Source organism: Lissotriton vulgaris, chromosome 7 (assembly GCF_964263255.1).
Source record: "Lissotriton vulgaris chromosome 7, aLisVul1.2, whole genome shotgun sequence".
NCBI lineage: Eukaryota > Metazoa > Chordata > Amphibia > Caudata > Salamandridae > Lissotriton > Lissotriton vulgaris.
This window is the reverse complement of record NC_141695.1, coordinates 373,527,370-373,553,148: the sequence shown is the minus strand read 5'-3', so window position 1 is coordinate 373,553,148 and position 25,779 is coordinate 373,527,370. Positions and strand designations below refer to the sequence as shown.

Below are 25,779 nucleotides of genomic sequence, written 5' to 3'. Positions count from 1 at the left end.
GGTGATGGCTACCAGAGTAGAGGATGCTGTTGCCGGCTGTCGCTTTTCTAAATAACCTGGTTTCCAGCTTACCCCCACTCACATAAATCTCCACATCCAAGAAGCAGATTTATTTATCACTGATGTAACTAGTGAATTGAAGATTCATGTTGTTGACATTCAATTTGAAAATTAATTCTTCAGCTTCTTGTGTAGAGCCATCCCAGATCACAAAAAGGTCATCTATATACCTTAACCATGTCACAACTTTGGTGCCCAATGTGTCAGCAAAATTAAGCGATAGGACCTGCTCCTCCTAGTAACCCATATGCAAACAGGCATAACTGGGAGAGAAGCAGGCCCCCATCGCAACTCCTCTTATCTGTTGGAAATATTGTTTCCCAAACAGAACCAAGTTATTTTCCAGGCATAGGCTGATCATATCTATAATCATGCGCGTATGATCTCTACAACTCTCTGGTCTGGAACTGAGGTAGTGCTGAGCTGCTCTCAAGCCATCCCTATGGTGTATACTGGTGTATAGTGCAGATACATCTAAGGAGATCAACAAGTAGCTAGGTTTCCATTCAACATCATACACCTTTTTGAGAAAATCACCAGTATCTAGTACAAAGGAGGGAAATGATTTCACAAAATCTTGAAGAAAAAAGTCTACATATTTGCTGGTATTCTCAAGTAGACTGTTGCATGCAGAGATAATCGGACGACCGGGAGGTACCTGATTATTTTTGTGAATTTTGGGTATGAAATAGATAACCGGAGTGATAGGGTTATCATTCTTCATGAATCTATATTCATCCATGGTTATCATCCGGCACTTCTCCATGCCATAAGTTTAGAATATCCCTACTATTGCCTATCCATTTAACTACCCTGCCATTATTCACTAAGGAGTCCCTGGCTATCCGGACTGGGTGGGTGAAATCTGGCTCACCAGCAGACCCCTGCCCACCCAAGATTTTCAAGATGCCCTTCTGGGAATCAATGACGAGGTGTTGTCCCTCCTTAATCACTCCCTGGAAACAGGGCTAGTCCCTGCCAACCTTAAGGAGGCCCGTGTTATTGCGCTCCTAAAGAAACCAGGCGCCGACACCAAGATCCTGAAAAACGTTAGGCCAATCTCGCAGCTGCCTTTCCTTGCCAAAGTACTTGAACAGCATGTTCTTCCATCCCTTTCCCGTCATCTTGAAGACAATCATCTCCTAGAACCTAATTAGGCCGGTTTCAGGGCCCATCACAGCATCCGTGCTGGATGAACTGAGACTCAGGGCAGATTAAAAAAATGCCTTGTGCCCGGGTGCGGTTAGACCTCTCCGTGGCATTCGACATGGTCAATCATGACCAACTATTGTCGCGGATGGCGGATCTAGGCATTCAGGGCACAGCCCTTACTTGGCTCACTTCTTTTCTAAAAAAACGCTCTCAGAGAGTCCAGCTAGCGGATCTGGTATCCAATCCAGCTACTCTCTCATGCGGAGTACCCCAAGGCTCAGCATTATCGCCCCTTCTCTTTAATGCCTATTTACAGCCCCTGATCGCCGCACTGAATCAGATGGAGTGCCGGATTTATAATTATGCAGACGACACTCAAATCAAATCAAATATTTCTTTATTCTGCTTTAAAAAATACCATAAAAGTGTTTAAAAACAATTAAGAACATTAAAAAAACAATTCAATTAATCTCATTTCATTTGTCAAGGGTCTCTCGGTTAACGGACATTACAATCAGCTCCTCCCTCTCGAGTTCCTTATCCTCACCGCCATCTTAATAAAATTCGTAATACAAAACAGAGTATATGCGTCATTAGCCTTTTGCAAGAACAATAAAGCTACCCTGGCGTGTTTAAACTTGGCTCTTTTCAGGATTCCCACAAGGAACTTGCGCCTAGGTAGTGTATAAAATGAGCAAAGTAAAACAAAATGAAGGGTATCCTGCGGAGACCTATTGTCGCAGCCACCCTTCTGCTCAACCGTTAAAGTAAAACCTAGGGGGATGGCCAGTAAGTGATGCAAAAGGTTGAACCTAAAATGGGTCATAAAAAATCTGTCCTGTGCATTGTGGGTCAGTGAGAGATAGGGTTCCATTCCACTCTCAATTTTCAATAGTCTATAAGCAACAACTGTGGGTTTGCGTTCTTCAGTGGCCGCCCTGCTTGCAATTATCCATTCCCCAAACATTTTCTTGACTCATTTTATCCTGGGGAGTAATGGCTTCAGGATTAGTAAAAAGATTCTTGCAGCCAATGTCCTCTAAAGTACACTTTACATATTTTAGCCAGGGGATACATCTTCCTTTATCTCTTTTCAGACAGTCTGTAATAAGTTGTCTACTAAGGACTGCCTCCGGGTTAGACCAGATCTTCACCCAGGCCAAAAGCGGCCTGACCTTGATTTGGTTTTCAATGTAGGCTTCTCCCAGTTCTTCATGTGTGAAATAGGCAGGGGTACTCTGTGGGATTTTAAGTATCCTACTAAAGAATTTATTTTCCTCTGCCTGTACCTGGTGAGTGTTTACGAAGCCCCAAACTTCTGCCCCGTAGGCTACTTTGGTGCAGCAAATTGATCTGTACAAATTCATGACTTGCTCAGGGGACCATCTTCCCAGCCTACGACCATAATTTATTATTGCCCCGGTTGAGGCCACCAGTTTTGAACAGTGTTTATCCACAAGAAGTCTAAACTTTAACAACCCATCAAATAATAAACCTAAATAGGAGAAGGACTGAACTTGTCCAATTCTATAGGTGCCTATCTTATAGGAAAACTTCTTGTCTGGTCTGGCCCCCGCCAGCATGACATACGATTTGTCCAAATTTGCTGATAAGTCAAGTGTGTTCATGGAGCTTACAAATCCATTGATCAGCCTCAGTAGCCCCCTAGGGGTCCGAGCTAACAGCACCGCGTCATCTGCGTAAAGCAGGACGGGGACCGGGCGGGTGCCTACTTGAGGAGAGTCTACTCCTAGTTTACTTAGTTCACTATTTAAATTATTAATGTAAAGTGAAAATTAAAACGGAGCTAAAATGCAGCCCTGCCGCACACCACTGTTGCATGGGAATGGTGAAGTCCTGCATCCGTCTGGGTTAAAACAGACAGAAGCAGTAGTATTCCAGTGCAAGGCTTTGAGGATGTTGACTAAGTCCTGGTCCACCCCATGGCCTATCATCAGGGCCCATAGCTTCTCTCTGTTCACATGATCGAAAGCCGCAGAGATCCATGAACCCCAAGTAAACCGCCTCCTTGCTGGCTATGGTGTACTTACCCTGAACCCATATTGTGTGTCCGTTATTATCTGGTGGGTATCTGCCCATTCTGTAAGGCTATTTAGGACAACGCGACCCAACACCTTCGCCGTGACATCAATCAAGGATATTGGGCGATAGCATTGGAGGTCGTCCATATTCTCTTTTTTATATATCGGAACTATTGTTGCAGAGGACCAAGAACGCGGCAGACCAGTTTCCACTGCCGCGTTTAGGACCCTCATGAGAATGGGGCCCACAACTACACCTTGCTAAGGTAGAGATCGGGAGATATGCCATCAGGGCCGGGCGCTTTATTTTTGGTTAGTCCCAGGATGGCCCCTTCTACTTCTGCCAGGGTGATCTCTAACCTTGCAGTCCATCTTAGCCCATGCCCCTGGTCATTGTTGGTTTCGCCCGTGTGGTTATATACATTTTTAAAATGGGAATACCATTGCTCTGGCAAAATGGTGCTTGAAATCTGTGGGGCATTTGAGTCCTGGAAACACGGTTTATTTATGATTTTCCAGAACTCAGTTGAGTCTCTTCTGTCCGCCGCCTCCCTTAGGTCCTCCCAGGCTTGCGTTTGGAGGCTAGATTTACGGTTTTTTAATGCCTTCTTATATGCCAGCCTGCATTGGGCAATGTGTAACTTATCCCTAGGTAGCGATTTTAGGCTAGCTTTCAGCTCTTTATGTGCCTGTGAACAGTCTTTATCAAACCAATGGGGGTTGTAGTTAATCTCCCGTTCTTAGTGGTCTTTAGTAGTCCTTCAATGAGGTGCGCCATCTCTTCAAATGCATTTACAACAGCAGCCCCCTCAATAGTGGGGTCGAGGCATACATTAAATGCGTCTGCCCCTGTAGTTATTAGAGATTTATAAAAGGTGTCCCCATCTATTTTGGACCATCTAAGTCTCCTCCCCTGGTCTGTTACGTTCTCTACAGAACCTACCCCTCGTGACACATTTTTAATGGTCGGGCCTTTTAGATCTAACACATGGGGATTATGGTCACTATATATGCTCCATTCTAAATCTGCCCTTTTGACCCAAGCTTTAAGTATACAAGAGACCATAATATAATCAATATAAGAGCGACAACCTCTAGCCTTGAAGGTGGGACTTAGCTCCCCACGCAAGCCCGTTCTACCAGATCCATGGTGTGGACCAAATTGTGACCTTTCAACACCCTGTCTAAGTCTATCCCTTCAGGTGAATGTAGAAAGTGCGGCCCTTTCTCCACTGTGCAGCGGGACCAATCCTTATTAAGAGGTCTTAGGTTCGCGCACAAGTGACAGTTAAAATCACCTACTAGGACTAGGGAAAGTGCTGCTGCTGACTTCGCAACCGCCAGCTGGGCATTTAGGCGAGAGTCTAATTCCTTTATTGTATTGCCCTTCCCATTGACTCCCACTGCATTATACCAATTAATCAGTGTGATGTTTAAACCTTTTGAGTGGAAGGCCAAAGCCTGCATATTGTGTGATGGCAAATTGAGGTTGGACCACACCCCTTTTATCTGAAGATCCACATATATGATCAGCCCTCCCATAGCTCTCCCTGATGCTGACTTTTGGGCAGGGACTGAGAAGCACTTAAACCTCTCCAGAAAGAAAGGGTTGCAGTCAATCGCCCAGGCCTCCTGGAGACATATAACATGAAACCCGGTAATATATTGCCTCCATTCCTGCTCCTCGTATTTTGCTGCGAGTCCTGCTATGTTCCAGGATATCAGTTTTAAACTGTCCTGCCTATCGGGTCTCCTTACACTGGTTATGATAGGATTATTACTTACATTCCCATCAGTTACCAGGGTTTCATTTAGGTCGGCTAAGCTATGTGATTTTGTTAATTGGGTACATACAGCACTACTGTCCGGCCCCATTATTTCTATTTCTACTGTGGACCTAGCTTGTGGGCTCTCTACTATAGTTACCCGCTGGTCGTCCACTCTCTGCGATGACTCGCACCACGGTGGGTGAGTCAGAGGTGCCTTATCTTGTTCAGAGCTCTTGTCCCGGTCTTGACTCTGCTGGGGGGTTGTATCTATCCATAGTCAGTCCAGTCGTCTAAGGGCGACAAGGGGTCAAATCTGTTCTGGAGATCAATCACTCCCAGGTTCCTCATGGCTACGTGTTGGGGTCTACGACTATACCCAACCAGGTTCCACTCCCTGCAGCTTTGACCATCCAAGGCCCGCCCCCAGTTATAAATCCCCCTGGGATAGCAGAAGCTCAGGGGCATAGATCTGATATTGCTCGAGTCTGTGGTTGGGCCCCACCTTAGTATCTGGTCAACAACCTGCTTATTTCGGAAATTCACCACCACACAATCCCGTGTGGTCCTTAGGCCTACTTCCCACCCAGTTTACCCTTCGTAGCATTAGTATTTCCCCCTGTTCATTGCCTACTAGGGGCCTACACTTACTTAACAAGAACATGGTTTTATTTTTGAGCTCACCATAGGGCTCTAACTGATCTGGTCTCAGCTCCGGAACTCCTGTGAGGATGATTACATAAGGGGCTGCTTCAGGGGGTAAATTAAAGGTTACTGACGTGTTGGAATGCACCCTGATGGTAGGTTTTTCTGACTGACACCGAGTCACAGGTGGGGGCGAAGCTGGTCTGTGGACCATAGCTTGAGGGATGCCTTTTGGCGCTCCCCAGGCAACTTCCTTAATATTGGCGGGGAGACCCGGGGGGGGGGGGGGGGGGGGGGGGGTTGGGGGGAGTGCCTGTATCGAGCATGATGATTGTGCGCTCAAAGGGATCAGGGGGTGTATGGTAGTGGTGCTTTGTTAGTTTCGAGGGAGGCTTATAGGTAGCGTGTCTGGGCTGATGCTAGTGCACTCCCCCATTAAGATGTTACACGGGGGGATTGGAACCACCAACCGGCCCCTTTATTTTCACCAGAGTTACTACTTTATCCAGCCTACTAAGGATTAATTTGGTTTGGTTGGCGATAAGTTGCTCTAGGTTGTTCTGTAAGTCAGATATTATTTGGGCTACCCACATTGGGGGCACTTGTGTGTTTAATTCATACCCTCCATGAACCCTGAGAGAGTTGTCAAACAGGACCTTATTTGGGGTAACCCGCTTTCGCCTGTTTTTTTTACCATTAGTTTTCCTAGTCTTGCCCACTTGTTGCGTTTCCCCCCTAATTAATGTCTCCTGTACAAGTGAGGTCCCCTCTTGGGAACAGGGGGTGTCAGATATCCCGAGATCTAGTGAGGCGAGTAATGGGGATGCTTGAGCTTCTAAATCCTGTTGCTGAGTTGTTAAATCATATTTACAACAAGGGGTTTGGCTTGGTAGTTTAGTCTGCCCTGTTCCCATGATGCACTGGGCCAGGGACAGACTGATTTGCATATAGCCAGGTTCTGAGCTGGGATGGGGCAGTGAGATAAATAACGGTGATGGATCAAGCCCTGATCTTTGGACTGGGTAAGAGTGATCTGCTCAATTCAGACACTCTGTTCATCACCACCCCCTTTTGTAAATCGAGTTGTTAAATCAAGCTGGGGGTTAATGAGTAGCGTCTCTCTGTACGCTCGATCTCGTTTGCTACCTCCCCTAGTACTTTGCGCAACATTCTATCAATAGCAGTTGGTTTATCCCGAGTAGAGGGCGAGATTCCTTTAGGTTTGCTACTTCTTGATGGCTCCGGGGGGAGTGAGGGGTGTGCACTTAGGGTGCTTGGTGGACCTAGTTTGAACCGCACTAGCCATTACTGTTACAGACCGCAGGTCTGTATATCTCTCTTACTAATCAGATTTAACAGGTGGAAAAACAGGAGGAGGCCCGGATGCCAAAACACTGTGCCCAATGCCCAATAGGGGTCCAACAATCGCAACCACCTACTGCCACTCCCAAGCGTCTCTAGTCCCAGTGGAGAGTCACAGAATCGCCCATCAATACAATAAACAAGATCCCTCCTTGTACATCCAGAAAGGATGTCCATAAATATTCACCAGTCACTTCCAAGTCTGCAGTTGTTTAGGGGCTGGGGCAGGCCCAGCCTCCTGCAGCCCCGGACGGCCACAGACGGTCCCGCCCTTGTCCCGGGCTTCTCCCGGGACGCTCCCGCGACGCGGGGGTGTAGTTCACTTTTAAGCGCCTCCTGGCGCGGATTCCCCTGTTTGCGGCTTCCGGCCGCAAGGACAGCCAGGAGTTGGAGTCCTGCCATCACGGGTCCCCCCCCCCCCCCCCCTCTGATGCCGCACTGAGTTTGGAAAAAGCAGCGGCGGCAGGGGAAGACCGGAAGCGGCGGCAGTGCGGCGGTAAGGGGATTAAGAACCCGGCTCCAGTTATTTGCCCCAGCAGGGACAAAGGTGCTGGCACAAGACGGCAAGGTATCCAAATTGACAGCTCATCAATGGCACATTTAAGAATGCAAAACATCTTAACATTTACTTTCAACTGGATGTTGGCTAACTCACTAAAAATAAACCCTCACAAAAATGAGGTACTGGCGGTTACCTCAGTCTCCAGCCCATGGAATGACCTCTTCTGGCCAAAAGAACTTGGGCCTTTTCCTGAACCGGCTGTGGCCGTGAAAAGCCTGGGAATCAAAAGTGACGTAAAACTATCCATGGCACAAGTCTCTGCGGTCGTAGGAACTTGTGTTGGCCTCCTGAGACAACTGCGGAAACTGTCTCCACTCCTTACCTTTGCCACGCTCAGACGGGTGGTTTCAGCAAGGATACTGTCGCGTCTGGATTATGGCAACTCTTTGTACGCTGGCCTCCTACAATTGTCTGCCAGATTACAAGTCGTCATGAACGACGCAGCCAGATTAATTTTTAAAAGACCAAGACAAGCACATGCCACACCCCTACTATGCGAGCTTCATTGGCTCCCAATCAGGCAGAGAATTAAGTTTAAGGGTCTCTGCATTACACATAAAACCCTGTATGGCCAAACTACAAGTTACATCAAGGTCCGCATTGCCACCTATATTCCCAGCAGGGCACTGCGGTCAGCAGAGGCCATCCTACTGGTCTGCCCCTGTTTGAATCTGTCCTCCATGAGAGGGCGAACATTCTCAACTGCTATCCCCTTGGTCTGGAATAGCCTCCCGGTGAACCTATGCAAGGAAGTGAACCTCCTTCCCTTTAGGAAGAAGCTTAAGACCGTGCTCTTCCTGGAAGCATGGGGCATGACTTAAGCAGCCTTCCGCCCCTCTTCTCCACCTAGTTCAGGTTCGCCCTTTGACAGCACTTAGACACCTTTGGGTGATAACACGCACTACAAATCAAAATTACAATTACACCGGATGAGACACTCAGTCTGGAACAAGTGTTCCCTTATCAATGAGCCAAGGACATTCAGAAACATCATTAGATAATTCAACAAAGGTGTAGTTCAAACTGACGTCCCCTCATCTCCAATTTTCTTAAAGATGTGTAGGAACCCTTCTCTGGCACTGATAATCTATACACCGGATTCCTATAACTAGGTCTAAGGTTTTCATCCCTGATAGCGTTTAGTATTTAAGGACAACCACTCAACCTCTTGGGTAGAGAGGTCTTTCATCCCCAATTTTCCTGCAAGATACCATCCGAAGATCATCTTAGTTACTGTCGTTATTTAGAGACATTGATGCATCCTGCCCGATGCTGATAAAAACATAGTACTAGGGGAGAGCTGCGTCCGTAGCGTGTTTGCCTTTCGTTGGGAACACTTCCTCCATGGCTCTTCAGATAACAACAGCCCAATCTGTCAACAAGGTTTGCAGGGAGCCTCTCCTTCCCAACAAACTCTAGTACGCAAGTGGCTCTAGTACAAGCTCTCCTAGGGTAGCACAGAGAAGTAGGTTTAGGGTGTTAGGCTTTTAGATGACCCTAAGAAGTTTCTATTCTTCTTGGGAATGCGGTGTGGGAGGAGGGGTTCGTGTGCGATACTGTGAAAAGCGAAAAAGGATTTCTGTTTCCAAGATGCCCATGATACACTTCCAGAGATTGTTAGTAACCCAAAAGCAATGATTTCACTTCAAATATGTTTTGAATGGAGTTTTGCAGGACTACAATAACCTGTCTTTCATCTCCAGCCCACATGCATTTAACAAAGTTTACCTAGATCCCCTGTGGATCTAGGTAAACTTGTAGAGCTAAGCCAGAGCCTTAGCGTATGCAACACTCCAATATACTCCTTTGATGCTTAGCCCAGTGGGATTTGAGATCCTGCTTCAGAATCCACATGCACCCCCGGATATGTTTGGTCAGCAAGATGCAGAAGGCTAAAAATGCTAGGTGCCTCAGTACTCAGATTCAAGACAGAGGCTTAAACATGGAGTACACAACCTGGCTGTCCACTACTCTCTGCAACCGGGGTAAGGAACAACATTGTACTGTACCCAGAACAGCTCCAAATAATGGGAATACCAGTGCAGGAATCAGGTGGGACTTCAGCATGTTGATAGTGAACCCAAAAGATGTTAGGAGGTATGCTGTTCTCTGGAGGTGGATTAAGATTGCCGGGGGGAGCCCTCCCTTCAGCAGCCAGTGGTTGGGTAGGGGATCACCCCCTGACCTCCCAAAGCATGCTGCGACCACCACCATCACTTTCATGAAAATCTAAGGGAGCTGGTGAGGCTAAATTGAAGCAGTGCAATCTGAAAATGCTCCTGGCCCACTGTGCATTACGGTTAGAGCCTGAGGGTGGGTGATTTGGTAATAAACATCCTGCAGTTCCAATGCCACCATCCTGTCTTCAGGGTCTAGCGTAGACAGGACCTGGACTAATATGAGCATCTTCAATGTGTCCTTTCGCAATAAAGCACTGAAAGAGCGAAGATCTAAAATGTAACAGTGGGCTCTGCCCTTCTTTGGCACAAAGAAGTAGCGGGAGTAACACCCAGTTCTTACTTCGAGGCCACAAAAATCTATGGCCATAAGGACCTGCATTTCCTCTGTAATATAGACAGATGGCCCACCATCAGCCACAGGGATGGTGGTAGAAGATGCTGCAGGGTAGAAAAAAGATAAGAGCATAGCCCTGATGGACAATCTGGAGTAGACACTTGTCTCAAGTGGTGGCCTGCTACTCTTGGAGGAAATGTCAGATCCTGCCTCTGACAGGGTGGCTGTGAATCGAGAAGGACACCCTAAAGACGTTTTGCAGCTGGTGATGCACAATGGGAGGGGGACTGAAATACACATTGCTGGAGGTTGTCTTTGTCAATTGCGTCCTTGCCACAAAATGGCTGAAAGGCCTGCTGAACGGGTCTGGTATTGGCAAACCTGAAAACACCAACTGTGACCACTTAGAAGGCAAAATTGATGGTGGAATTTTCTGGTGGGAGCAGAAAGATTCAAGGAAAAATCTGTAGCCTAAAACCGCTCCAGGTCTGAGTCCAATTTGTGCTTCAGAGAAGAGACCAATCAACGGCAAATACATCAGGGATGCTTGGACGTCCCAGAAGCCCATAGACCTCATCCGGCTTAGAACTGAAGAGCTGCACTAGTGCCCATTGCCTGATGACCAAAACATTTGATCATGTCCAAGCCAGATAGTATTACAAATTTCTTTGCATCATGACCATCCTGAGCTGCCTGGGTAAGGGATGTCCCTAGCAGCAGGCAACACTTATGCCACAGTGTCCCCAAGGGCATGGAAGTAACTGCCTCGATGGTAGCAGTTGTTCACTAATCTCTGAGCAAAGCTCGTACAGCAGAATATCCATTTATCTAATGAGGCAGAGCTGTAGGAAAAGGGTTGGAATTAACTTTGCTAGTAGACACCTTTACCATTAAACTCTCTGGCATCAGATGCTGAGTAAGAAAGGCTGGGTCGCCTGGTGCAATACAATGGTGATGAGCTTGCAGACCCAAACATGGTTTCGACCAAGTGCCCGAAAGAGTATCCATGAGCATCTCATTAAATGGCAACAGAGGCTCTTTGCGTAATTGAGCTGGTTACGCAAAATAGAAAGTTTTGCACTCTTGCAAATGTTTAAAGCAAATTCACTATGAATTTCATAACTTCTTTAAAATGTTGGGTACTGCCCACTGACCCAAGGCGCAAAAGTTCCATCGCAATGATTGGGTTATCCTAAAAAAGAACAACGTCCCCACTATTGCACTCCAATTTGAGTAATTAGCAGCCAGTGTACGGACCTGGTTAAAATACCTCAGTTAAAATACTAGTTTTTTACTTCCATGGTGGGCAGCTGTAAATCTATAACTTCTACCACTCTACTCATAACCATTGCGAAGGAGCCACTTTCCTCATTAGCAGGACTAGGGACCAATATCTGGAGAAGTATTCAGTCCACCGGCATCTTGGAGTTCTTCATATCAGTTCTCCTCAACATACCGTGGAACATAATCCTACCCTTAATCGTAATTGTTATTGTCAGAGTAAGTACCATAAAGATTATGCAACTATTGAGCCCTGCCTCGTGATAAGGCAAATGTGTCGGAGTCTGAAGAATTGCCTAGAGGTTGCATGCCCGTCGGAGACGGGCGCAACCTCAGTCAGGGTGGTGGTGCTGGACCTCCTCCTTCGTTAGCGTCTATACCAAGGGAACAGGCACCGTGGATGACAGCAGGAAAGGAGTCAGCATTGAATCCTATATGGCTTCAAAGAGTGCAGACCCTCCGGCAGATTTCTGCTTGTTGGCCCCTGCAGATCTTTGAGGGCACAGAGGGAGCCAGTAAAGTCCCAAAAATGAGCAGCTTGGCCTCTGAAGACCTTTACCTGTTGCAGTGTCACAGATGACCTGTTAAATCTGGGTGTGCAAGGACCAGACACTGAATCGGCTCTGATAGAGATAAGGAGTAAAACTGCGGGGTACGATGAGTGGCAGGAAGGGGCCGATTCTCGACTTTGACTTCTTATGCTTTTTATTGGATTTACATGGAGACTTTAGACCACAACAATGATGTGCCACTGGACCTACTTTGAGAAAGGATCTTTCTTTCAACTGGTCAACTGCTCACAATTAAACACCACAAGACCGATCCAGATCTTGACAGGTCAGACTCTAACCTCTGCCCCGTGACTGAAATCTCCACAGGCACTCTCCACTCGACCCCCGATAGTCTGAACCCTCCCTCACAAACTACCTCTTCCTCCAACACAGACCCTTTTCCCCCGACCCTTACTTCCCCCCTTGTCCAACGTCCTCTCCAATCCAGTGGTCACTCTCCCCCCTACCACCACTGCACACTCCCGTTCAGATGTCCCACATCCACAGGCACAACCGGTCTACTCCGCTTACTGTGAGATCCCCATGTCCAACGTCGTCACCAATCCAGCAGACCCGTTCCCCCTCCACCCCTATTATCACAGCACTCTCGCCCTCCGCCATCGCACATACACAACCTGTCTCCACCGCCAATCTCATTGACATTCCCCGGAACTCTGAATTCCTACCTAGAATTTCTCTCCCTCTTCACTTAGACAGCAGACCCTCTACTCCTCCTCTGAACTCCTTGAATGGGGGCATTACTAATCCGGCTCCCCGCGTCCAACTTCTTCCCTCTCCTAATCCCACTGATTCCGTCCAATCCCTGACCCATGCTCACTCTCCCAAGGAATTTTGGGCCCCTGCCTAAAACCTTAAACTTTTCAGCTCAATAGCACAGCAACTGAACAGAATGGAGGTGAAAATTCACTCCCTTGCTGCTGATTTCCTATACTTACAAGACCTTCTCAACAGGACCAAGCCACCGTGCTCCATCTCCCCTAGTAGATTTGCTCGCACCCCACTCAATACCTCTCCATTGGCCCCACAGAGCCCCCCTTGACCCTCCAGTCTTTCAGCGAGTCAGGCACTTCGACCCAACCGGGATCGTCAACCCCTTTCGATACCGAAACCTGATGAGAAAGACCCTTACCTCGCTTTGAGCCAAAAGTCAGCCCCTTTCCCCATCCCTGTTATTATTGGCACTAACAGAATCACTAAAACACTAAAACTGTCCACTCGCCTAGACCTCCTGATCAATACTCTTCTATCCACCTAACTCCCCCCATCATCAAGGCTCCCCATCCTCTCACTTGCATGCTACTCAACTGCAGATCAGCAGTACAACACGCCACAGACATTGCTGAAGCTCTACTCGCTGAAGAAATTGACATCGCTTTCCTCACCGAATCCTGGCTCACTGTCTACTCCACCCCCATTCTTTACATTCTCACTCCTCCAGGGTATACCATCATCAGACAAACCAAACAAAACTGGGGGAGGACTAGCCATCATTCACTAAGCTGGAATACAGATTACCAACCTAAACTTGCAAAATTCCTATTGTTCAAATACCTGGATGTCGAACTCACTGCCAAGGGCACCTCACCCATCAAATTCCACACCATCTACCATCCTCCTGGAGTGCGTACCCTTTTCCCCATTGAACTAACAGACCTAATATCACGGTTCTCCATGACAGACACTAAAGACGTGTCCCTGGGTGACCTCAGGATCCACTGGAACGACCCAGAAAACTCCACTGTCCAGAACCTATCCAAACTACATGAAACATATAACCTCAAACAACTCTGCAATAAACCAACTCACATCAAAAGTGCAACACTGGATGCGATCATTACCAACAATGAACTGGTCTCTCTCAGAGCGATTTCTCCCATTGACTGGTTCGACCACCACCTCATTCTGTTCAAGACTGATGCACTTGTCAGCCACCAACCTATTCATGGTGACCAACCTAAACACTGGACCAGAAACATCAAAGAAGTCCCTTAAGCCGAACTTGAATACAGGATTCATGCCCATCTTCATCTCCAACCCTCATCATGGACGGCCTATGACCTCACTACACACTAACTCAAAAATAACAGAGGTTTTAGAACAAGTAGCTCCACTCAAACTCAAACAATTGAGGCAAACCAAATCTAAACCCTGGTTTAATGTGGATCTAAATGAGGAAAGGCATCAACTCAGACAAACCGAAAGATCTTGGAGACGACACCCCTCGACCTTACACCTAACGCAACTTAGATGTGATAGGCAGGCATACAAAAAACAAATTTTCAGTGAAAAGGCGTCTTACTTCCGCAGCCAACTAGATCTCGCGAAAGAAATAAATGGCACAGTACTAAAATGGTTCATCTCTTTCCTTCAACACCTCTCACAACAAATTAAAATCAACTCCTGTCTCTCGAAGCCAACAAAAGTCACATTTGGGGTCCCGCAAGGCTCAATCCTCTCCCTGTCCCTCTTCAATCTCTTCATGGAGCCCCTCACAATCATTTTGAAAAAAGCTGGAGTGAATTACCACCTTTACGCTGAGGACACCCAAATCTATTTCAAAATTAAGTCTCTAAGCGACATCCAACACCTCAATGCCACTCTAACCGAGATCCAAACTTTGTTCAACGCTTATCACTTAAAGCTCAACCCAGATAAAACGGAACTAATCCTATTCTCTCCAAAAAGAAACCATTGTCCAATCCAAGAGTGGCTCAAGAATCGGTTAGCCCTAAACTGCCCCATCATCCTATCCAACTCAGTTAAGTCTCTAGGCATCACCCTAGACAAGAACTTATCTATGGCGGCCCACATCAAAATCTCTGCAAAAAGGACTCTTTTCGCTCTAAAACACCTCAAGAAATTGAAACATTTCTTCCCCCATGATGACCTCAAGACAGGAGTGCATTCCCTAGTTCTCTCTAAAATCGACTACGGGAACGCCATCCTAACAGGGACTCCAAAAGCTCACCTAGCCCCTCTAAGGGCAGTGTTGAACATGGCCGCTCGACTCGCATCTGGAGTAAAAAGATTTGAACACATCACTCCAGCTCTCAACTCCCTCAACTGGCTTCCAATACAAGCTGGCCTGCATCACACACAAAACCCTTCCCTCTCCGGCCCCTAACTACCTGAACAACAAATTGGTAAGAGCAAGTCAATTCAGAATTCTGAGAAGCTCCAACTCACTCCTTCTTATTCCTCCGAAACTGAAAAAGAAAACCACACAATACCGTTCGTTTTCTGGCAACGACAGGATGTGGAACGCTCTCCCTAGAGCCCTCAAATGCAACCCCTCCTTCTCCTGTTTCAAAAGGGACCTGAAATGCCATCTCTTTAACAAATACTTTTCTGACCAACGTCAACTAACCTAGACTTCAATATCCGAGTTTTCTCCTCTCTCTTGACATTCAAGGATAGTTGGTGACCGGACTGTAGTAAACACCTTATTTTTTTCATGCTGTATTTTTTTTATCCCTGGTTTGCTTCCTTACTGCCTGCCTACTATGTAATGCAAATTAAGTCTGTTTTTTTACAGGGTGCATGTAAAGCGCTCGGATACCTATGGGTTAAGCTAGTACTATATAAAACTTTTAAAATAAAATAAAAATAAAAGTGGAGCTTTTTTTTGTTTGGCGACAAACTTTTGCCTTGCTGACCCATATGGCCGTAAGCATACTTTGCAAGAGTCTATCACAAAGCAAAGAGCATGAGCTTATAAAATGTAAATGGTTCAGCCATTCCAAGCAGAGATTGAACATGTTAGCTGGCTAAACTGCTTACTGCAACTTTGGAATTCTCGGAAACTGCTAATGTGCAGTCTGTACGAGTGTGAGGAACAACTGGAATTCCAGGCCTCTCTAAGTACATCAAATCAATCTCAGTGGTGTAAGAATGTAGTTGTAAATCATTTAGTTCTAAGGAATATCCAAATGTCTGTTCATGGTGCTGATAAACTTTAGTAAACAAGCTTTACCTCAACTTGCCTCTATCCTAGATCTTATTAGTTACCCAGGCTTCTAAACATCAGTGCTTAGTTAGATCTTTGATACTATACACATATCATCTTGCTAGGTTATGGGTGTGAAGGTGGCAATGCTACCTTTTAGCATATTTCGTTTATCAATACACTCACCTGAATTGTGTAGAGGGGTCTACATGCATAGCCCACCCTTCACCAGCAGGTGAACACGGACCTCCGGATGTCGACCCATCCCAACTACAGGAACCAGGATCAGCAGAGTGAACGGGTAATGTGGGAGATGTTTCCATAGGCACAGCACTGAAGTTGGCAGTCCAGCTGTGAGCTACAAGCAGAAAAAATTGTTTAATACGTGATGTGGATTCCGAGACACTCATAACATGCCCTATGGTAACTAGAAACCAGGACATTGATATATCCATAAATTAGTCCTTTATGTCAGATGGGAATGTTCCTTTATGTCCATATTTAAAAAAACAACACAGAACCTCAATTTCTTTACCACAGATCTAATTTTACCTGTGTTCAACTTCTAGATTCTTCTTTTTTCACAAGTCCATTTATGGATATAGAGTCTTCCTGCAGATTCCTCGCCTTATGAATGCTCCCTTACATGCATCAAACATGTCCAGAGAACACTTTTCTCAGCAATGAGTATCCAGTGCCACCAAGTGGTGCCACACAATTCCAGCCACAACGTAGATTGCAAATTTGACATCACCAGTTAGAAGAGTTAACATTAGTTTTTTGTTTTTCTGCATTACATCAATACAGTTCATTAAGTCTCATCTATGATATTCTTAGCTTTCAACAGCAACTTGTTAAAAAAATCTACTCAAATGGCCCCAGTTTTCAAGCCAAATGGTGAATAAAGATGTTCCTTTCAAATCCCGACAATGACTATATGTGGTATCTGGGGTCTGAACGACGTAACTTGTGACTCTTGCAACACCACGCACTCAGAGGCTATTGGGATTGCAGGAGGCCAAGCTGTTTAACTCTGGTTAGACACTCCAAGCAAACTCCCTATCCAAAAGGTATGTCTCCTTTCATGATTGTCTTCCTAGTTGATCACTCAGCAGGTACCAAAGGTAGAGCCTGGAATAAGCTCTCTGAAGCTAAAACCAAACCTTTCATCAATAATACATATTTTTCTCCAGCAGACTCTGCAGAGATGAATTATAACGGATTCGAAAGGGAAATTTCAAAAACTTTAGACAAAATTATACCCCTGACTTCCATAAAGAATCGGAAAAAGTATCAGCTCCCTGGTACAATCTTACACAGAGATGCCAAATTAAAATGCAGGAGAGGAAATGGAGGCGTCACTATCTTGAAGTAGAAGAGCTTCATTTAAAAAACGTGTTACATGATTATAAAAATAAAATAAGGAAAATGAGAGCTAACTACTATAATGAACAAATCATTGCAGCTTCCAACAAAGCAAGGAAAACATTTGAAATTCTTACAGAATTTACTGATCCATCTCCCCTCAAGTGAGAGATTCAACCATAACAGACACTATGTGATAATCCATCAGAATATTTTGAGAATAAAATTAAAACTATTCTAGAGGGAATTGGCAAACCTACTGTAGGTAAACATTCTATTACATATCTCCCCAGTCCAGCTCAACTTGGACTGTCTCCTCTATAAGATCTCTCCCGTTCAGACCCACCCTCTGTGACTCACTAGGCTGGATCCTATCTCTGGCGAGACCTTTCAATCCTAGAATAGGACTATAAAATCAGGGTCACTGATTGACCCTCTGCCACCAAAGCAATGGCAAATATGGGAAGACAAGCTCGCTGGCCCACTCCTACAACTCTTGCACCACCGTATCTCACAAGGAGTGGGAATAACAGCCCAACATGCATGCAGTGTTTACCGACCGCAGCCCTAAGCTGGAGGAAGAAACCAACTTCTTCCCAAGCCTATCCAGCTTCTTGGATTCCCTGTCCGGTGGTGCTTTAGGGAATGCGCTTTGGGACTCTGAAGCTTGGACCACCAAGCTCTCGGGGGAGATATGTTGGGAGAGGAAATTGGGGTTGCTCGGGCGGTGGCATCGGGCAACCATCCTATCCACAGGAGCCCCTGTGTTGGGCCTGGACCAGGTGCCCAAATTGATGTCCATGAGGATTTCATTAAACGCCAGCAGGGGCTCCGAAGAGCTCACTGCCGGCTGAAGCACCTCTTTCAGGAGGTTAGTACTGACTGCCACACTAGGTAGCTCGAGGTGTAGGACCTCAGCCGCCCTATGCAACACCACTGCGTAAGACGCTCCCTCCTCCGTAGCCACGGTAGGAGGAGACAACATGCCAAGGTCTGGTGAGGTGTCCAGACCACTGGCATCCCCCAGGTCCTCTCTCCAGTCCTGATCGCACTCTAGCTGGGCAGTGAGAGGGTCATCAGACCCCTTACAGTCTTTCTCACCCTCCTCTGGCTGCCAAACTGGCTGAAAATGGCCAGGGTGGAATGCGGGGACAAAGGAGCCCATCAACACTGTCTGGCTCCGTATCCACATCGGGGTGGACGCCGGCTGGAGGTGTAATGAGGTCGACCGGCACCGATCCAGATCCAGGCCTGGATCAAACGGTGCCAAGGCCAGAGCCGCTTGCGTCAAAGGCCTAGGGCCCCAAACAGAGTCAGCGGGGGCCCGAAGGCGCACCGGCGGAGACGGGCTGCCCAAAGATGGCATTCATCGCTTCGTAGAACTGACGAAGCTGGGCAGGGGTCACTCCCGGGAAGGGAGGGAAGGCCGGCGTTGACCCTGAAGGCTCCGCACAGAGCCATAGGTGGAGCCCCACCCACACCTTACGTCGCATCTGCCGACGGATATGGGAAAGTCGAAGAGCGACGATGCTTCTTAGACTTCTTCTTGTGCTTTAACTTACCTGAACCGAGTGCGAAGACTTAGATGAGGAGTGAGGATGGCTCCGCGATAAGTCCAGCGACCTCCCACGCGACCGGGACCTCGAAAGATGCAGAGCAGACTGCTGGGCCTCGAGTAGATTTTGGGACCGCTCGCACAAAGACTTCGCGGCCTTGGTTCGGCAGTTGGAGCACGACTTGGGGTCACGCTCAAGGCAGTAGAGGCATACGCGTTGTGGATTAGTCACCGACATCAGTAGAGTACAGGAACCGCAGGCCTTAAAATCAGGCATCCTTTTGCATTAGGAGTCTATTTAAGACTCGAAAAGAAGGCGACAAAAGTTGCAAAAAAGTCAGTCAAAAAGTGACTGGGGGTACCGGTCTCTCCGGATCTGCACTTGCTGGCACAGAAAAAGAAAGAACTGATGTCAGCGCGCGAGGGCGGCATCTATGTAGCTTCTGTGAAGGCATCCTGGTGACCACAACGACAGGCGCGGACTCGACCGACGCCACCTTCCCACGAGCAGGGGTGCTGCAGGCGAAAAACTTTACGGATGTAGTCGGACGCCCGGAGGTATTTATAAGGTAAAGAATCTATAACTAACGGTTTCTCTTAGATTAGAGGGATAATTTCGGAACAAGATTACAGTCTGATGACACTAGATGGTGCATCTTTATACACAAGTATTAGACACGAAGAGGCTATAAAACGTTACTTAAGGGCTATAACAATATGTCTTTTGTCACATACTAACAAGCTCCCAGACATAGTAACATACTGTATTGAAAACAATGTGTTCATGTTTGATGATATATTGTTTAGACAGAGACAAGGTACAGCGATGGGCCCATTTTTGCCCCAAGTTAAGCAGGGCTTACGATGGGCTGGTAGGAGGAGCAGGTGTCCATTGCAGAGGAAACTCAGGGAAGATTTGAGCATGCAGAGTTGTGGCTGTGTTTTATCAATGACCTTTTTATCATCTGGCAAGGATCAAAAGAAATGGCTGATAAATGTATTAATAATCTAAATAACAATAAATATAATCTGAAATTCACAGCAGAAAGTTATCATCCAGAACTTTTAAAGTGGACAATTCCATATGGGGAACTCCTTATAGCATGTAGAAATTGAGGTACTGAAAAGGCCTTTGCCAAAGAACAAGTGAATCTCACCATCATATTCTGAGAGAGAGGATATCCTAACTGGGTATTTGAGAAAGCAACAAAAAAGGGTTAAGGAGAAGACTCAGGACTCACTATTTTTTGATCAGTATACAGACACTGTGCAGAAATCCGAGAGGGAATCAGATTTACCAATACTTACAATGATCATCAAAGAAGGTTAAAAACATCATATCAGGAAATTGGCAATTGTTAAAATGCAATTCGAAAATTTGATCAGTGATACGCCAAACATCACACATAGAAAGGTAGATCCTTCAGAGATCATTTGATGCAGAGTGAATTCCTGGAAACACTAAATAATAGCAGATCTTACTTAAGAGGCTTCTATCCTTGCAAAAAGTGCAAAGCTTGCAAAAACAGTTAAAATGTCAAAGAATATTCTGTTCCCTATTGGAATGGTAGGAAAGAAATCAAGAAATTGCTCAGCTTTGTCGTTCATGTTTTAGAATGCCCATGCAGTAAACGTTATTTGGATGTATCATCCATCCTAGGAAGAAATCATATGAGGGCAATAGGAACCAATGACCAACATTACCCCATGGCTAGGAATTTTGCCGAATATCATTTCAGCAACAGAAATATGATGACATATTTTGCTATTGAGCAAGTAAGAAGGGAGCCAAGCCCTCACATCGAGGAGAAAAGAATCAAGGTACATTGTTGATGTGTTAACAGGAACTCCAATAGGACTCAACATTGAAGAAGAACTTGGAATTCATATAGGTGATTAGGGAGGACTTGCACTAACTGCTTGTATTGTAAATGTTTTCTTTTTTTCAGGAGGGAGGAATACAGTATATATTTTTTTTCACTGAAGACATTTCATCTCCGGTTTATTTGGAGTGATGGTGGAAACTTGGAGCCGCGACAGCGTCAGCAGGGCTCGGGTGATGGTGAAAGCTTGGAGCCGTGACAGCGTCCGCAGGGCTCGGGTGATGGTGCAAGATGAGAGCCGCGACAGCGTCAGCAGGGCTCTTGTGGATAGCAAGGTCTTGGAGCCGCGACAGCGTCAGCAGGGCTCTTGGTGATAGCGAAGACTTGGAGCCTCGACAGCGTCGGCAGGGCTCAGGTGATGGCGAAGGCTTGGGGCCGCGACAGCGTCAGCAGGGCCCTTGTGATGCCACTGACTATGTCATGAATTATGTAATATGTGACATCATCAGCAGTGGATTGCGGGCGTGCAAGATACAGTTAGTACAACTAACTATAACAGAGGAATTTCAATGGTTTTGTATGAGTGAAGTGTCCAGCTAACTATAACACCCCTGAAACCTATGTTTTTTTTCAGAGAATTTCTAAGGTTTTTTAAATGCTAATTCCTAACTATAACATATCTGAAACCTATGTTTTTTTCAGGGAATTACAAAGGTTTTTTTAAATGCTAATTTCTTATTATAATGTTCATTAAGCATATCTGTTTTTTTCTATCTTTTTTAATTATCATCCCATTCTCAACCTAGTAAAAACTGCTAATATCACCACTCTTCAGTGGATTCCTTCCGCCAACAAAATCGCCAAAAGCAGAACCACATATAACTGTAATGATATACAAACTAGGCGTTCCCGTAGAAAAAAAAAACCACAAAAACACCACTTCTCCATATTTTCGACAACAAGTCAAATCGGCAATGCTACCTAAAAAAAACAGGCGATAGCTCCACTTACCACTAACAAATTAACATCAACATTTAACCGGTGTAAGGAGGTCGACAATGTACTGCGTCAATTACATCCAACTCACATCCATATTTAAAGACTAATATGTGATAGAGGTACTAATTATACACCTCCGACACCCAACAAAATCTCAACATCCAGTGCCACCACGACTACAACCACCCCTCTCCCCCTACTATCTCAGAGGCAACGCAAAACAGGACAACAAACTTTCCCAAAATAATATATCCTCTCAACAGCACACTAGCTGAATGTTCAGAGATGTGACAACCAACTATGTATAAAGGAGGGAACTCGCACATCAACAATAATTTACACACTCCCGGTAATATCCTATACACAACTCACTATAAAAAACAAAAACGTTTCCGTGTGTAGATATGGTATTGATATGTGTAGTGTACTGCACAGTGGACACAACCATATTATCTCAGACACTAGGGAATATCTTGGTCATGTAGCTGTGTTGTCCCCCCTGCCCCCCTCTTGAAGCAGAAGCGGAGTGGGCTGGTCCAACATACGCAGCTCCAGCGTAAGAGTATAAATACATAGACTACACCTTGGGCGTAGTTCACTTGTGCGAAGACAAAAGACTCTGCCACAGCGAAGGTCCTCAACCTGCCACGATTCTGTCGCCATGAGCACGTGTCTCTTCGATACAGGCCCATTGCGAACTCAGCGCCACAGCACCGCAGACTTATGTTTGTATCGACTACTGCCTTCAATCTACACTGCGGACAGCAGGGTTCACAACTTGAATTCAGATTTGGATCTACACTACGGACAGCATTAAATTCAGCCTTGCTTCATTTAATGCAGACACAATTGTACTATATGTCTTCAGATTTTGTTAAAGGATGTGACAAAAGGCATTCCTCGATGTCTGTGTCGAATACTGCCTTCGATCTACACTGCGAACAGCAGGGTTAACAACTTGAATTCAGCTTTGGATCTACACTACGGACAGCACTGAATTTAGCATTGCTTTATTTAACGCAGAGACAATTGTACTGTAGGTCTTCAGATTTTATTAAAGGATGTGACAAGAAGCATTCCTCGATGTCTGTGCTGACTACTACCTTCGATCTACAGTGCAGTTAGTGGTACCGGAAGGGCTGAGCAACATGCGATGATGATGGGTGCACAAGTATGTCCTTAGCCATAGTGATATCAAGACTCAGCACCAAATGTGAGACTTCTTGGTGGCAGATCGGGACTGCATGATGTAGAAGGTGCTCTGTCCGCCTGGGTACGCACTGGAGGGAGTAGATGCGATACAGCAGACTGGATACAAAAAGGTGACGCAGCGATTTAGGCGTACGCAGGCCTACATACCCTTTCTTATTGCATTTGTATTTTTTTTTACAATAGCAGGAAAGTTTTTATAGTTGGTCAAATGTCCATCGCTCCCACATGCGTAGTGAAGTAAAGGAGTACCCTTCAATTTACCATCTCATTTTGACAACCTTTCCTTTCTCAATTCATTTAGGACTCGCGCCTCTGTTGCTGTGCGCAGTACAGCTCGTGCCTTCGTTGTAGTGCACAGCACTGCTCACACAGCGCGAGACATTTTCTATGTGAAAAAAACGGGGATATGAACTTAACCTATGAATCGCACACGCTCGTGCGTGTCTGTTTCCTTCCGTGCTAAACCATTGGCCTTTGCGTGCAACTTATTCTAAAAGACTCTACGCAATTGGCCAGAGGAGGGCGCATTGCTCCGTCCATGGCCTATTGGTATCTATTACGTGCTTGCGGAGCGTTATAGACTCCACTAGCACATGAGGTTTCAATTATAGTGCCCAAACATGGATGTGATGATTGAAACCACGTGTATGGCTGCGCACCACTTGTTTTCTATAACCGGATGATATACATTACTACTCTACTAATTGTTCATAAATCGAAGCCCATTAAACAAGTTGGAACTGTACAAATGGTCGTATTTTTAATGGGGGAGGAAAGGTGTGTGAAAGGCCGATGTTATTCTACTCCACATTAAGATCGTGCACTATGTCCCGGCACGTAGTGGAAGACACACCTTTGACAGAAAGGTGAGCTGCGAATATTCTTTTCAGAGTCACTCTCTCTCTTCCTCTCTCCTTTGATGAACAAATGACGCACAATCTCATTTTCCTTTTTATCTAACAGGTTGTGTTTCACAAATTGGCGTCCACCCCCACCCCCACCAACACCTCCAAAGCTCAACATTTGAGGAATCGGAGAGGATGCGTGGACCCTCTTTGAAACACGCCGGTGGCACAAGGTGAGCAGAGAAGCTTCTTTCCGAAGCAACAAGAAGTCACCTCTGGGCGGGGAGAGGGGATAGTGTAGAGCAACTTGAGTGCGTAGGAATGTACAATCACCTCTGGGCAGTGGGAATGGATAGGTTGCAACAGTTTGGGTGCGCAGAATCGGGCACTCATCTCCGGACACTGGGAGTGGGTGGGATGCAGCAGTCTGGGTGCGCAGTAATGAGAACTCACCGCTATGCAGTGGGAGTGCATGGGGTATAGCACCCTGGGAGGAAAAGAGCGCACAGACACCTCCTTACAGTTGGAGTTGATGCAATTCAGTAGCCTGGGTGTGCAAAGGCGCAAGGCAGAAATATACATGTGCAGTTGTATGTACTCTGCAATTAATAATTGTATACTATCTTTCAGATCACTAAACTTGAGGGTGCACTATAACCAGGCACGCAGTTTGACACATTGGTGGCAAAAAGGTTATCTGCGAAGATTTACTCCAGTTTCAACATTACCTCTCCAGCTCAATCTATTACTTTCTCTCTCTCTCACACTTCCAATGTCTTTCTTTCTCTCTTCCTCCCTCATTTTTTCTTTTTCTCTCTTCCTCTCTTCACTCTTTTGCGCTCTCTTTTCCTCTCCCTCACACTATTTCTTTCTCTTTTCAAGTTATGAACCCTGCAGATAAATACATCAAGGTTGAATTTAACACTGTCAGCAGTATAGATCCAAAGCAGAATTCAAGTTGTGACCTCTGCTAAATGCAGTGTTTGCAAAAGGCCTCCAATTAAACGCGATATTGTCCTGCATAAGGACGTGATCTCTCACCTCATTCTGTCTCATATCTGAATCATTTTAAAGAGCTGCTGGACCATACTGTAGATCTGAGCCAGCGGGCACTTCCCTACAGACACCTCTTCAGCGCGGGCCTACGAGAGGGGTGGGATGCAACAGGCACACCGCACACGTGCGAATAAGTAATATTGCCAAGTGTTATGTTGATTTGTGATCTTTGAACTCATTCAGTCACATCTCTGTCTCATTTCAAATACCATCTATACCATAAGATAGGCTTAAGCCTACGAGCAGCGCTGCCCTACAGACTCCGGTTAAGGGTGATTCTGCGGGAGAGGTGGGGTGCAGTACCCAGAGTGTGCATGTGAGAAAAAGTGATCTTGCCTTCCGTAATGATATAATCTCTCACCTCATTCAATCACATCGATCTAATTTTAAGGACCGACTGGACTGTACTATAGACCTCAGCCAGCAACAAGCGCAGCTCTAGAAACAGGTGACAGTTTTTAGGACACTTTAGTTACTTCCTTACTGAGTGTACATGCACACAGGCTCCTGCCACTGCATTACACGCGAACATTAAGCTTCTAGCATACGCTTTATTCCTATGTATATAAACATTGGCAGGATATATTATAATTTAACCTTGTGTTTTCTCATACATTCTAACTCCTCTTTGAACCACGATTATCACCAACGATTGATCTACTTCAAAAACGAAGCATGCACTCAACACCTATTTTCTATCAAGCTCCTTTAATTCGAACTAGCTTTTTTTTTACCTCTTAGACATAGCACACATACTTATGTTTAATTTTTGTTTTGCAGGTTACCTACGCTGCTATCACTGGAGTCCATCCCATGTTGTGTTTATTATACTGTTCTGTTAAAGATACATTTCTATTTATTTATTTCTGTTTTAATAAAGGATAATTAAGAAAAAATAACAGAGTGTATAGGTCTTCTTTTTATGACATTTGACTTATTTAGTGTGATAATCATCTGCTATAGAAGATTTCACAGTCAATACTATTTAAATCAAATGTTGTAGAACCTGACCATGGTGAATA

At 45.7% G+C, this 25,779-nt stretch overlaps 1 protein-coding gene across 4 annotated transcripts in view; it reads right to left on the bottom strand.

Annotated features, from left to right (window-relative positions):
* PPP6R1 (protein phosphatase 6 regulatory subunit 1) overlaps positions 1–25,779 on the bottom strand; it is a 1,178,344-nt gene that overhangs the window by 357,134 nt on the left and 795,431 nt on the right. For all 4 annotated transcript variants that reach the window (XM_086930305.1, XM_086930304.1, XM_086930307.1 and 1 more), the window contains exon 19: positions 16,089–16,260. In XM_086930305.1, coding sequence (XP_086786431.1) covers positions 16,089–16,260 — 172 coding nt within the window. The remainder of the gene's footprint in view (positions 1–16,088; positions 16,261–25,779) is intronic.